At 46.4% G+C, this 13970-nt stretch overlaps 1 protein-coding gene across 1 annotated transcript in view; it reads right to left on the reverse strand.

Moving 5' to 3' along the window:
- Positions 1-13970, reverse strand: part of ITGA9 (integrin subunit alpha 9) — a 320486-nt gene that overhangs the window by 139962 nt on the left and 166554 nt on the right. The window contains exon 17 of the mRNA XM_081288073.1: positions 10465-10541. Coding sequence (XP_081144199.1) covers positions 10465-10541 — 77 coding nt within the window. The remainder of the gene's footprint in view (positions 1-10464; positions 10542-13970) is intronic.

Below are 13970 nucleotides of genomic sequence, written 5' to 3' on the forward strand. Positions count from 1 at the left end.
TCCCTAGGATCCAAGTCCCAGGATGGCCTGAAGGAGCTCCCCCCCATCACTCCATGGCCCAGTTTTCAAACATAAACACCACCATCTTCCAATTCCAAGAGGGAAAACAAAAAGCACACCAGCAACTGTCTCATCATTAATGTTTGATAAATATAGGTAACTTGAAAAAAAAAAATCAGTCTGCCTGGCCAGAAGAGATAAGGACAGACACACACAGCGTGAGTGTAAGTCCTACAGTTATCTCAGGATGGGCTCCCCAGATGCAGCATCTATGAAAGGCAGTGGGGGTTTGCTGGGGAACCAGGGAAGCTGGCTGGGCAAGGCTGAGGCCTTTGATGAAGTCCAGCCTTGGCCTGGTCCACAAGAGGTTCTGGAGCACAAAGTGCCACAAGTCCATCTGCATTTGAGATAATGGCTGTCCTCCTGCACCCCAACCAGCCAGCCAGCAGCTGAGGGCTGCCCTCTGGGGAGACCGGGTGTGACCTCCCAGGAAAGGCAGTCTCAGGACACCAGTGACTCCCCCAGCCAGATGAGGGGCAGCTGTGAGTCTTTGGCTGCCAACATGGCAGGAGGGAACAGGCACCTGCACTGTGAGGGACCTGGGTGTGGAACCAATTGCATCCACCCAGCTCGTCATGTTTGGATCAAGAACACCTGGAATGAAGTCGGGAAAGATGGCTCATAAAATCCACATGTTTCTATGAGGTACCTCCCCTCTCACTATAGCTGCAGGGACTATGATTTCAGGGAAGCTCATGGTAAACCCAAGCCTCACCTTTGGATGTGACGGGTGGGGACAGTGATCACTGGAGACCGCCCCCCCCACCCCCCCAAAAAAGGTTCAGCCTTCCTTGGCCACAGCTGTCTTTGGCTTTTCATCCATGGACAGCCCGCAGGGAATCCTGACCCTCCCAGGGTTGTTTCAGGGGGCTCAGAACAAACTTTAAAGAGATGCTATATGTCAAGGTATACGCAGGGCAATAAGAAAAGTGTGCAGAGAACAAAGCAACTGCGCAGCTTCAGATTTGGCCTTCTGTCACAGCAACGAGTCCCCTCTGGGATGGGTGAGTCTAGTATTCAGTGGCAAGAGACCAAGGAACATAGTCACACGAAACAAACTGCAAAAATCTTAGTGAAGAAACAGCACGTGGCTTCCCATCTGAGAGAAGGGAGGGATCTAGGGGCTGCATTCTCTCGATAGGTCCTTTCCTTGGGGCTGATCAGAAGGAAAACTGTCATATCACCACCACCCTGCTGCAAAGACTCTGTGTCACACATAATATATCTCCAGTGGGTGGCTACGTTTGGAAGACAAGGAAAATACTACTGAATAGAATTTTATTAGGCTCACGGTGAGGTAGACCCAGACTTCCTGGGAGTCTCAGGAAGCAGGCCTGCAGTGATCACACCCCTTCTGTGGTTGCCATGGTTTCTGCCTAGGTCCTGCCTCTCACACCCCTCTGTGGATCCCCATGGTCCTACTCTCCAGAAAGCTAAAGCTGGAAAATCTTGATCAGTGTCTGCTTAGCAGTGGGAGGGCTGTCCCTGAAACATGCTCTTTGTTGGGACAGATCTGTGGCTCGTGTGTTCTGGTGGGGCCTTGGAAAGCTCCCTCAGCACTTTGAATCTGTCCAACAAAGGAAAAGGGTCAGTTCCTTGGGTGGTGGCCCCTCCGTCCCCAAATACTCAGTTTTACTCAGGAAACCACAAATCAGATCCTCCCTGCCATGGAAGAGAAATTCCAAAAGTCATTTCCACCCAGAGATAGGCCAGGCTCTCCAAGCTGTGATGGCTATTTAAAGACAAAGGCCACGGGTGGAATTGCTGGAACAGAGAACTCCGGAGCTGCCCACCAGGTGTTTTTATTGCCTCGGTCATTTGACTTTCTTTTTGACCTCAGATAAGTGACTCAAATCCCTATCAGCTTCCTGATCTGTCCCAGAAATGCTGTGGATCCAGGAACACAGATAAAACACACTAATCTCAAAACAATAACAACAACAACAAAAACATGCTGGGTTTGTTTCCAGCCAGCTGGATTACATATATGACAAATGAAGTGGCGTCATGGAGCCACAGGCTGGGATTATTCCTGGGCTGGGCTGCAGCCAGAGCTCCCAAGAAACAGGGTTCTGGCTGCAAGAATGAGCCTGGTCTACATCAATTCCAGGATGCTGGAGGGCTCTGGAGTCTCATCCTCTCTGCCTGGGATCAGCCGTGGACAAACCCCTCACCTGTCCTTGCTGCCATCCTTAAGGAAGCAAGAAGAAAGCTTTTGGCCCTACCCTTGGCTAGTGGGTCTGCCCTGAAGAAAAAGCCCCTCTGCGTGATGGTGATGGCTGTTATGCTGGGTAGGGATGGGGGAGGAAACAAGACACAGAAAAAGTGCAATGGGAATTACTGTTGCCACAGTCAGGAAGTGCTTGGGTGTTTGGCAAAACGTGGAGTAAGAACATTCTCAGGAAGTTCATGGGAAGAGGCATCCACATCAAAGGTGATTTAACACTCCTTTTAACACTCCTGCAGGAAACTCCATGGTAAATTCATCAACTGAAAATCTTTAAGAAAGTGGGTATAGGAGACAGCGTCCTTGTCCCTGGCCATTGCCCCCAGACTCTTCCCGATGTGCTGGCTGACTTCCAGCTACCAGCCTCTGCATCTTTCTGAGGGTCTTTTTCCAGGACTAGACAAAGCTGTTGCATCCCAAGAATTGATCACCCTCCACCCCAGCCCCAGAGTGGCCCTCAACCCACGGGTCGCAGGAGCTGGTTTTCCAGTTCTTAGATGCAGTCGTTCTAAGAGCCCCATTCTGTGGGATCCCCACCGGTCTGCTCCCTGGCATTGTCCTGCGTGATGAATCTCAGTCGGCCGCTGTGCCAGCTGGGTCTGGAGGCCTGCTTGACAGTCTCTGTGAGGTCACACCCTGTGTTCTGTGGCTTCACAGCTCCTCCCAACAGGAAGCAGAGTCTAGTTCCCCACCCCTTAATCAGACTGATCCTGTGACTTGATTTTGGCCAACCAAATATAGGAAAGTGACAGTATACCAGTTTTGCAACCAGGCTTCAAAAGTGTTGGGTGCTGTTGTTCCTTTTAGGACCCCCGCCATACTGTAAGAATAAGTATGGCTGGGCATGTTGGTGCTCACCTGTATACCCAGAGACTCAGGAGCTGAGGCAGGAGGTTCACGAGTTCAAAGACAGCCTCAGCAACTTAGCGAGACCCTAAGAAACTCAGCAAGACCCTGTCTGTAAATAAAACATAAAAACAGCTGGGGATGTGGCTCAGTGGTTTAGCACCCCTGGGTTCAATTCTCTAACACCAAAAAAAAAAGAATTGTGGGCTGACATGCTACAGGATGAGACCACGAGGAGGGAAACAGAGGAGCCCCAGTGAACAAGTGCCAGAAACAAAGGCTACTAGACAACCTGAATCTGGATGCAGACACACAAGGGAGCCCAGGCTGAACCGCGGAGCCGCAGAATCACAAGTAAACACATGGTGGTTATTTTAAGGCATGAAGTTCTGGGGTGATTTGCTGCACAGCAATAAATATCCAATATGCTGGTGTTACGGCGCACCCTTATTGGCAAGCTTCCCTGTCGATACTTCCTTACTCTTTACCTTTGCTTCCTGCACATTTCACATAAATTATTTGCACTCGAATCCTCGTCTCCGGTCAGCATCGAGGGGAACTCAACTCAGACCATATGGAGTACTTCCTCCCCTGCGCCTCCAGGGAACTCCCTCACATTGCCGTCATACGATGATCATGGTAATGACGACACGTTGCTGGCATGCACGTCTGCATCTGGACTGAGAGAGCACTGTGACGCAGCAGCGTGTCCCTATTTACTTCCATCAAGCCAGGCACATCCACAGCAAGTATCCCATCCACATTTTTCAAATAAACGAATATATGAGCACCGTGTCACCTCTTGACAGGTGTGCAGAATCTGGGCTCTCCAGAAGGATCTCACTTTCAGTATCTCTTCCAGAGTGTGACCGACTGTCCCTTGCTCTCTTGACACCACTGATTGCCTACCCTAGGGCCTGAAACCCACCCTTGGCTAGTTGACTCCTACAGGAGGCCCACCTACATGCTATTCACCCTTGAAATGCTCCCGCAGGGTGAGGAGAGGTATCTGCTGCCTCCTCTTAGGGACCCACATCAGAGCAAGGGCCAAGGCGTGTTCTGACAGGGGAGGAGGATGGCTTCAGCCCTCATTCAGAAAGTTCCAGCCACTAGAGCATTCCACCCCGATTTCAAGAATATACCATTGAGAAAACCAGAAAGAACTACAAAAGCCAGCTGCTCCCCATCAACAAACCTTGCCTTTTTTTTTTTTTTTTTTTTTTGCTTAAGTGGCTGCATTCAATATTCAATGAAGGGGGTGGGTGGGGAAATCACATGGCTAATGTTCTGACAACCGCAAAAAGTTTTCCAGGCTTGTGATCAGCTCCCAGTCACCTTCCCTCACAAAATGGTAATAATAATTGTTCTAGTTAGCATCGCATCACCATGGCTAAAAAATACCCAGCAAGAGCAACTTAGAGAAAAAGTTCTATGGGGCTCATGATTTACAGAGGTCTCAGTCCACAGACTGCTGACTCCATTGCCTTGGGCCCAAGATGAGGCAAATCATCACGGTGGAAGGGCCCAGTAGAGGAAGGCTTCTCAGCTCATGTGCAGTTAGGAAGCAGAAAGATAAGGGGGAGAAGGGGCCACAGGGAAGATGCACCCTTCCAGTGCATGCCCCCCAATGACCTAACTCCCCCAGCATGCCCAGCCTGCCTACAGTTACCCATCAGTCCATTCCAGTTTGAATGGGCTGGTTAGGTTACAGCTCTCCCCATCAATCATTTCACCTCCGCACATTCCTGCATTAATAAAGGAGCTTTGGAGGACACCTCATATCCAAACCCCGGTGGTAACTATATTCATGGTGATGTTGTTGTTGCCTTTGAGGAATCTGCTGGCATGCCAGCGACGAGTTCATGGTGAAACTTGAGTTCTCCAAAGAGAACATTGAGCCTAGAGAGAAAAAAGAATGCAGGGTCTGCCACTGACCCAGTTGACCGGTGGCTCACGTCTCCAGTGGGAAAGTCACTGCACATCCTCCAGGTCACGTGGTACATGGGGAGGGTGCGTGGGAATAGAAGGAAGCCATCTTTGATCATGGGCTTTCCCCCCAACTACCTCCCTCCTGAACTGGGGTTTTTACAAAGAGGACCCTCAGTGTCCCCACCTTGGTACTTCCGGTGCACAGCCAGCTGATATAAAAACTCAGCATCAATTGAGGCCAACATAGAGCAGAAGGCAGAACCAGGAACTCCCCACTTTGATTTCTCCCATAACATGAGCCCTTGAGCAAGTAACCTGGCCTCCCTGGCCTCCCTAGCCTCCATATCCTAAGCACTAAAAAGCATGTAACCGTATCTACTTCTCAGTGTTATTGAGAGGATTAAATGGGAAAAAATGTAGCTCTCATTTATAAGTGTTTACTATGTGCTAAGCACTTTTAGAAGCAATTAGATACATATAAATTCATTATCTATAACCCTATAAGATGCTGGAATTATTTTTTCATCTCACAGAGAAGGAAACAGAGGCACAGAGATGTTAAGCAATCTGCCCCATGGTTAAATAGCTGGTGAGACACTATGGTGCTTTTCTATATACCAAGTACTCTGTAGAGTACCCAGTGCACAGAGGGGCAGAAAATATTTTCCTGACCCTTGACTTTGGGTATGGCCATGTACCTTGCTATGGACAATAGAAAAGTCTGATATAATAGTGGGGCAATTGTGTCCCTAGGCCTTAAGGGCCATTGCACCATGAACAATGCTCTCTTCCCCTTCATAATTCAAGACACTGCTCCTTTCCACCTTTCGTGATGCAGTTGATTATTCTGACCACTTTTGAGAAGGAAAACAATTTGATTTGAGCTAAATCACTCTCTAAGTAAAGTGGTCCTCTTCTAGAAGGTTGATCATTCGTAGATGGTGCCAGCCATCTCCCAACTAGTCATAGGTTTGGGGAGAACCTACTGCAATCCACCCCCAATTCTTGTGATAGTAGCCATAAGACAGTTACATGTGGCTATGAGATGATTCTAACTTCACAAATATTCCACTCTTCTCCTAAAAGATTTTTTAAACTTATTTTTTATTGAATATAAAATATATTTTGTTTAGCCAGGAGACAGAAACATTCCACTGATCTCCAATGAGATGCATCAGGAAAAGAAAATCTGCTTGACTGCAATAACCTATGTTTTTCTTCATCTTGATGACATGTGATGCTATCTTAGGTACTATGAGCCTTCAGACAGAAAAAAAACATGGGCGCATCCTTTTATAAATGAAAGTTTCTACTAAACAGGACTGAAAACATCTAAACCGATAGTTTAAAAATGGCATGTTCTAGAACTAGGTTCAACTCATTAAACATCATGGCCTTTGTTTTTAAGTTATAGATGGACACAATACATTTATGCATGTATGTATGCATGTATGTGTGTATATGTATGTATGCATGTATGGTGGTGCTGAGGATCGAACCCAGGGTCTCTTACATGCCAGGCAAGTGTTCTACCACTGAGCCACAACCCCAGCCCCAAGATCACAAACTTTTAATTGAGTTGAATGTTTTAAGTAACAACAGATCCTGCCAAAATTCATACTCCCTGCGGAGAAAGAGAAAAACATCCATGAGTGTCACAGGGAGCGCTTCCTGGCTTGATCCCTGGTCACTCTGGGTGACCCCCTCCCTCCCAGATGTCTTTCCCTCTGTCGTAAGACTCAGGCTCCTCCATCTGGTGGGTGTTCTGCCTCCAGCCACTGTACTTCACACAGCCTGTCTACCCAGTCACTGAAGTCGTCTCTCCCTTATCCCCCTTTTCAATATAGTGAGGGTACAGCTGACATGAGAGCTAGGTCCTAAAGACAGCATGAAAGGCAAAAACTGTGTCCAAATTGCCATGTTGAAGCCCTGGGGGAGCGTGGTGGTAGAGAGACACCTAGCATCCCTCCAAAAGCCCATCCCTGCCAAGGGCACTCCTTCACCGAGACAAGTGGCAGTGGCCCCACAGAACTGTGTCAGGGAGGTAGGAACTGAGATGGGTGGAAAGAGGGACACACTCAGAACTCAAGCTGGAATATGCCTTTCATTGGTGGAGGAGATGGACCGACCCACATCATCCCTCCCCCTGGAGCGTATCTAGTTGCATTCCTGGGAAGTTAATGTACCTGAGCTGGGACTCGGCTCTACTGCACTGGCTTGGAGATGCAGCCCCAAATCACAGGTGTGTCACAATCCAGCTTCTTTCTCTCTCTCACACTCTGTTCTTTTCGACTGCAGACACCTGCGGTTCCTCATGGGAGTCCTCTGCTCACCTTTTTCCTCTGCCTAGAGTACTTAAGTCCTCCTCCCTCCCTCCTCTTAATACAGCCTCCTGGAAGTCACCCCATGCCCTGCAAGGACCCACTCACCTCTCTTATACGAGGTCATGCCACACTGTCCAGTCTCCTGGCCCTGTCCCTGGCCAGGCCGTGCACACCAGGGGAGTGGGCCACATATGGTTCACATCTACAGTGGTGCCCAGTACTTGCTCGAACAATGAAGGAGTATACATCCCATCCCAGGCAACAATGAATCAGAGCTAAATGATAGCTGAAGCTGCTCACCCACAGTTCAGGCTCCTAAAACGCCCTCAACCAAATCCAGACCCTGTTTCTGCTCCAGTTTGCTGCACATTGTGCCTGGCTCTGCAGAGTGAGCGTTCCAAGTCTAGAGCCGTCCGGTGTAACTGAAACCACAGGTTTAGCTTTATATCTGCACTTATCCAATTACCAATCAACATTTCCCTGATGGCTCCTGTGGGAACAGCTATGGGTCCAAGAGTATAATGAAAGTTTCTTAATGGAGGATCCTGCCAAAAGGCTATTTTGAGAGACTGGGAGACCTCCTGGGAAATAACTCATCCTTCAGAAAGGCTGAGAGGTCCTCTGGTCCAAGAACATTGGTTTTGAGGTTCAGGAAAACTCCTCCAGTCTCCAGGGCTCATGTCTGAGTTCTAGGAAGATGGAATTGCAAGAAAGGCTGAAATGGCCCCGGAAGCTACAAGGCACCAGGAGGAGTGACAGGGTTCCCCAGGGCTCACATGCTGTGGGAGATGGCCTTGTTGGTCCCAGTCCTTTACCCTATAGTCATGCCCTTTGCAGTGTAAATTTGTAGCTCTCACTAAAGGGGCAGAAAATATTTTCCTGTCCCTTGACTTTGGGTATGGCCATGTGCCTTGCTATAGCCAATAGAAAAGTCTGATATAATAGTGGGGCAATTCTGCCCCTAGGCCTTAAGGGCCATTGCATATTTCTGCTTGTCCTTGAGCAATTTCATCCTGCAGTGAGAATATGCCCATGCTAGCCTACTCATTCCCCGGGGGAATTTAAAGACACATGGGACAGAGTTAAACTGGGCCACCCAAGACTGGAGTTTATCTTCCACTGAACCCAGATGCATGAACAAGTCAGCCAACATCCAGCTGAATCCAGCCAATCTCACCTGACCTGAGAATAAATGATTGCTGACTTATGCCATGTGTTTGAGGGTGGTTTGTTATGTCGCATCTTTGGTAGCAACAGCTGGCTGATACATGTGGGGTCTGGTCCCTGGCCACCACATTAGTTATTCTGGCATTATTGATTGGATCCACAGAGTACACCTGATACTAATCACACTTCTGAAAGACCAAGTTGGGGCAGAGGTGGCAGCTTTAGTCATACGCTGCTTTACTGACCATGAGCCTTGATTTTTATATCTTAATCCACAGAAAGCACAACTAAAAAAAAAGCTGGATTTGTCTACCCACTAATGGGTAGCAAAAGCAATAGGATTTTCCTTACTTAAAATTTAACCTTGGATCAAGTAAATTATTATCCCACATCAAATTTTCTATGATCTAAAATAAATTTCCAGCATTTATAGTCTGCTTTGAAGTTAAAAAAATCCATGTAATTTTATTACTCTTTCCCTAAGACACTTTTTGGAAGATGTCCTCAAAATTAAAATTAATGAGCTGATAATTTATGAAATTTCTTTAGAATTGGTTTTTCTAGTAACCCTGGAAGGCCTTTCTAAGTTAAGTAATCCCAATATCTACTTCATGAGTTTAAAGTAATTTTTTAAGATTGGCAAAGAATATGCTACTTTAAGCTGCCATTTTTTCCCCAGGGTAAAAGTGATGTTAATGAATTAATATTTAAGTGGTTTGGAAGAGTATTTGTGTATATGTTGCCGTTGGGAGAAGGCGGTTGGGGAGATACACCTTCCTGTAAAAATCCAAAACAGAAGAAAAGGCATCTTAGCATTGATGAATAAAATATTGTTTATTTTTGGTACTGAGAATTGAACCTAGGGGCACTCAACCACTGAGCCACATCCCCAGCCCTTTTTAAATTTATTTTGAGACGGGGTCTATCTAAGTTTCTTAGGGCCTCATTAAGTTGCTGAGGCTGGGCTTTGAACCTATGATCCTCCTAAAAGATTATTTATCATTAAAAAAAGCAAAAATGCCCTAGTGTAGTTACTCATTCATGATGGGATATTTCTTTAATTCCATCCCAATTTAACTCAATGCGAGTAAGGGACATGTATGGCATTTTAGAGACTAGCTATCAAAACTGAGGACTGCTTTGAGAAATGGTAATAAATCTTACAGAGGGGTTTCTGGCCCCAAGGCTAACGACAATCTTTCAGAAGGTATTGTTCCAAAAGGAAACCATTCTTGAAATGTGGCTAAATGATTCAGGACCAGTACCTTCATCCTAAAAGAAGACTAAAATAAAAGGTTGGCAAAGAGGAAACAGAAAGCCTCTGTACTATTCACCTTTAGCCTAGGGGGACTTGCATACTGCAGGAGGAAACACTGAAATAATAAAGAGACTGTCTGCTTGGATCAGATCAGCCTGCCCCTCGACTCCACCCCTGTCGTGCTACAGAAACATGACTTGCTGCTAAAGCCAGAAAGACACCACTGTTCAGTATGTGGGGATGGGGGAGGGGGGGAAACTGTGTAGTAAGAGGTTAAATCATGACATCATCCCAAAAAGTTCGACGTTGGCAATACCATATGGTTCAACTTAATAGGATGAGTAAACATAAAATATCCTCCCAGTGCACGAGTACTCTTAGAAATTAGAAATCTAAGCTAAATTGTGAGATATGTGAAATTGCAAACAAAATCCAAACTCTCTTCCCCAAATCATAGCTATTGTTAAAATTATAACATTCTTAACAAAAACATGCACACACACACACACACACACACACACACAATATAGGACCATAACCCACCAACACCGTTTACCTTCATGGTGGGGGAATCTGAACATTCAGGCTTGGGGCCTGGAATTAAGACATACTGAACTTCTCAGGACAACGTCATAAAAGGAACATTGACATACCTGGAGAGCAGCAGTTTACCCCGGAGCTGCAGGTCGGCAGCACAGTCCTCAGATCGGCAATTCCTTTCAAAAACAGTCTGTGAAAGAAATGATAGAAAGGTTGGAATAGGGTTTAAGGGCAAAGCAGTAAGTGATGGCCTACTGCCTCTTGCAAAGCAGTAGAAATTCTTCCTTCAGGCCCTCCAAGGACTCTCCTCCCACCTCCAAGAAGCCGGCTCCCTGGCAGGGTGAGGGAAGCTTCGAGGTTCCACAGAAGCCTAAAGCAACAGTGGTCTCGATTCATGAGTGCATTCCTTACTTGATTCGCTTCTCAGTCTCCTGAAGCACTTCTTCAGGAAGCCTGCATGACTGGTGTCCATCTGTCTGTGCTTTTCTGACAAAAACCTTTTAGATGCTCTTGGACATGCATGAATAATCATTCCATGAAGTCAATAATTCTTAGATCAGTCAGATCATTTTCCCCATTTGTTCTCTTGGGGAAGAGAAAAAAATCTGCATTGGAGATAGGCTCGGCCTAAGCAATGGGACCATATTAAATGGTTAGGGCCAAAGGGAAACGTCAAAGGCAATCAGGCCATTAGACAGAGGGTAGCATAATGGGACAGAAGAGATGCTTTCCAGTTTCTCGGGGAAGCAGCTAGTGGTTAGCAGGGAATAGTGGCTTTTCTCTAACCGAAACTAGGCCTCCACAGTCAAAGCCCCACCCAGTGCTGGGGCCTGAGGTTCTGTGGTTAAAACCAACATTACTTGCAGAGAGCTTGCCCAAATGTGTAAGGAAGCTTCATGGAGGGTGGCCAGGGAATCAGGAACAGCACTTTGTTGTAAGGGATAGAGTTTTCTTCTCTCTGCAGCACATGGATAGCTTGTTAGTATGTCCCTCCATCTGATCTCCACCTCTGAGGTTTCTGATGCTTCAGACGATGGAGACTTCACTATTGTTAAGATGGCTTTGATCATCTCAATGGGATTTGGAGAGAAGAACCCGATGCCCTCGTTTGTTGTTGTGATTTATTTACCGTTAAACTTCATTATCACTCCTCATGGCTGTGAGGGCTTTATTTTTTTCCTCCCCAATAGCAGAGTTTGGGGTAATAGCCCATAGCAGAAGCATAGGTGGCTTCTCAGAGTGCCAGCGTGGACTCCAACAAACTTGCTGGCCAATGGATAGTCTAGACTCCACCAGACAGGGTAATTTTGCCTATGGAAATTCATATTCCTGTGCCACGTTTCCAAAAGAATACAGTGTCCCAGCCAACATTCCCTTGATTATAGGAGGAAAAATCATGGAATTCTTGGGCAATATGAGGAAATTCCTATGTTCTTTTGGACACTAACAGGGGCAAGGAAAGAGCCAGATCTCCAGGAGACTTCAGAGTAAGACTTTTGTGCTTTCTTTGCAATCTCAAAGCAGGCAGAAGAGGGCTTAGGAGCTGCAACATCCCAAGCAAGAAATGCTTTGTGAGCCTAAAACATAGAAGCATCAAGGGTGGCCCCACCACCAACCGGATCCAACTTACACTTGAAGGTCCCCTGACAGGGCCCCTGCATGCCTTGAACCTAACTTTGTATTCACAATTCTACATTTTTTTTCCTTCAAGCCCTTCCCTCTCCTTCAACTGTAGACACTTTGGGCCCCACAAAACCCAGATGTACCCCTGGGTCAGTCTCTTCCACACACGTGCCTCCCATCACAGAGGTTGGTCACCGTCTGACCCCTGGGCTTTGGAGGTGGGATGGAGGGGCATGATGGGTGGAGGAGGAAGCAGGTGAGAACTGAAGAGGAAGATGTCACCTAAACCCCTCCCGTGACATACAGGCTGCGAGTTCCAGGCCCTGCCCTCCTGATCTCTGTCATCCTGGCTCTCGTGCCAGCTGTGCCCTGGACTGGCCTTGCAATTTCCTCACTACATATAAGTGAACACCACTGGGGCCTCCTGGGTGACAGTGACGAGAAAGGACAATGGAGATGAAGAGCAGATGTGACTGTCTCTACAGGTGACTGTGCTTTCCACGTCCAAAAACAACACTTCCCAGTGTGACTTTGACAACCCCATCACGGAGAGGCAGAATCTAACGCTTCCTTCCCTGCCATGGGGAGGATCTGTGGTGACGGTGGAGATAACGTTTATGTGACTTCCAAGGCTCGGCCATAAAAAGCAATCGAGCTTTCACCTCTTTCGCTTGGGGCTTTTTTCTTGGAGCTCGGCCACTCTGCACAGAGGAAAGCCCAGCTGGCCCCGGAGAGGCTCATATGTAGAGAACAGGCAATCCCCTCAACTCGAAGGCCGAGTGAGCCATCAAGGAAGTGGGACCCTCAGGGGTCCTGACAGGTACCTGGTGGAGCAAAGATGAGGTGTTCTAACCAAGTCCTACCAAATCACCAATTCACAATTTTTTTTTTTCTGTTAACCAATTTCTTGCTCATTCCCTTGTGCTTAGGAAATTTGTTAAGATTTGTTCTGTGACTCAACACGTGTTCCATCCTGCAAGTGTTCCTTGTGCACTTGGAAAAACCTGTATTCTGTCGGAGCAAAGTTTTATATGTATCCATTAGGTTGTCTGATTTACAAACATTGTTCAAATCTGCTCTGCCTTTTATTGATTTTCTGTCTAGATGCTCTATTCGTTGTTGAAAGTGAGCCACTGAAATCTATTCCTGTACCGCTGTCAAGTTCTCCTTTCAGATCTGTCAATATTTGCTTTAGGTATGCAAGTATTCTGATGTTGGGTGCATACATATTGATAACCGTTGTATCTCCCTGTTGACCCTTTAATCCCTTCTTTGTATCTGGAGAAGCTTTTAACTGCAAGTCCACTTTGATGTGAGTAGACGCTGCCCCTGCTTTCTCTGGTTTATCATTGCCTGGACTCTTCTCCCATTCCTATGTACATCCCTGAATCTAAAGTGAGTGAGCCTCTTGTAGATAGCACACATTGGACGTGTGTGTGTGTGTGTGTGTGTGTGTGTGTGTGTTTAATCTATTCAGTCACCATGTAGCCTTTTATTGAGGAGTTTGAAGTAAGTATGAATATGGAAGGGTTTTCTAAGCTGGGCATGGTGGTGCATGCCTATAATCCCGGTAACTCAAGAGGCTGAGGCAAGAGGATTACAAGTTTGAGGCCAGCCTTAGCAACACAATGAGACTGTGTCTCAAAATAAAAGGACTGGAGATATGGCTCAGTGGTAAAGCATGCTTAAGTTCAATCTCCAATACCAAAAAAAAAAAAAAAAAAAAAGAAGAAAGGAATTCCTGTCATTTTGGTAGTTTTTTTCCTGTACGCCTTATAGTTCTTGTGGCACCTTTTCCTCTCTTGCTGTTTTCTTCTGTGTTACTTTTTTTCTTTCTTTTTTTTTTTTTTTGGTATTGAGTAGACTGAATTTTTTTTTTTTTAACTTTTGGGTTACTTCTATGTGTATTTGTAATTACCAATGGGCTTACATAAAGTATCTTCTGTAATAAGGTCTCTTCTGACAGTCTATTAGAAGCTGAGAGCTTCACCTATAC

The sequence above is a fragment of the Spermophilus citellus genome (genome assembly GCF_964194105.1).
Source record: "Spermophilus citellus genome assembly, chromosome: 3".
NCBI lineage: Eukaryota > Metazoa > Chordata > Mammalia > Rodentia > Sciuridae > Spermophilus > Spermophilus citellus.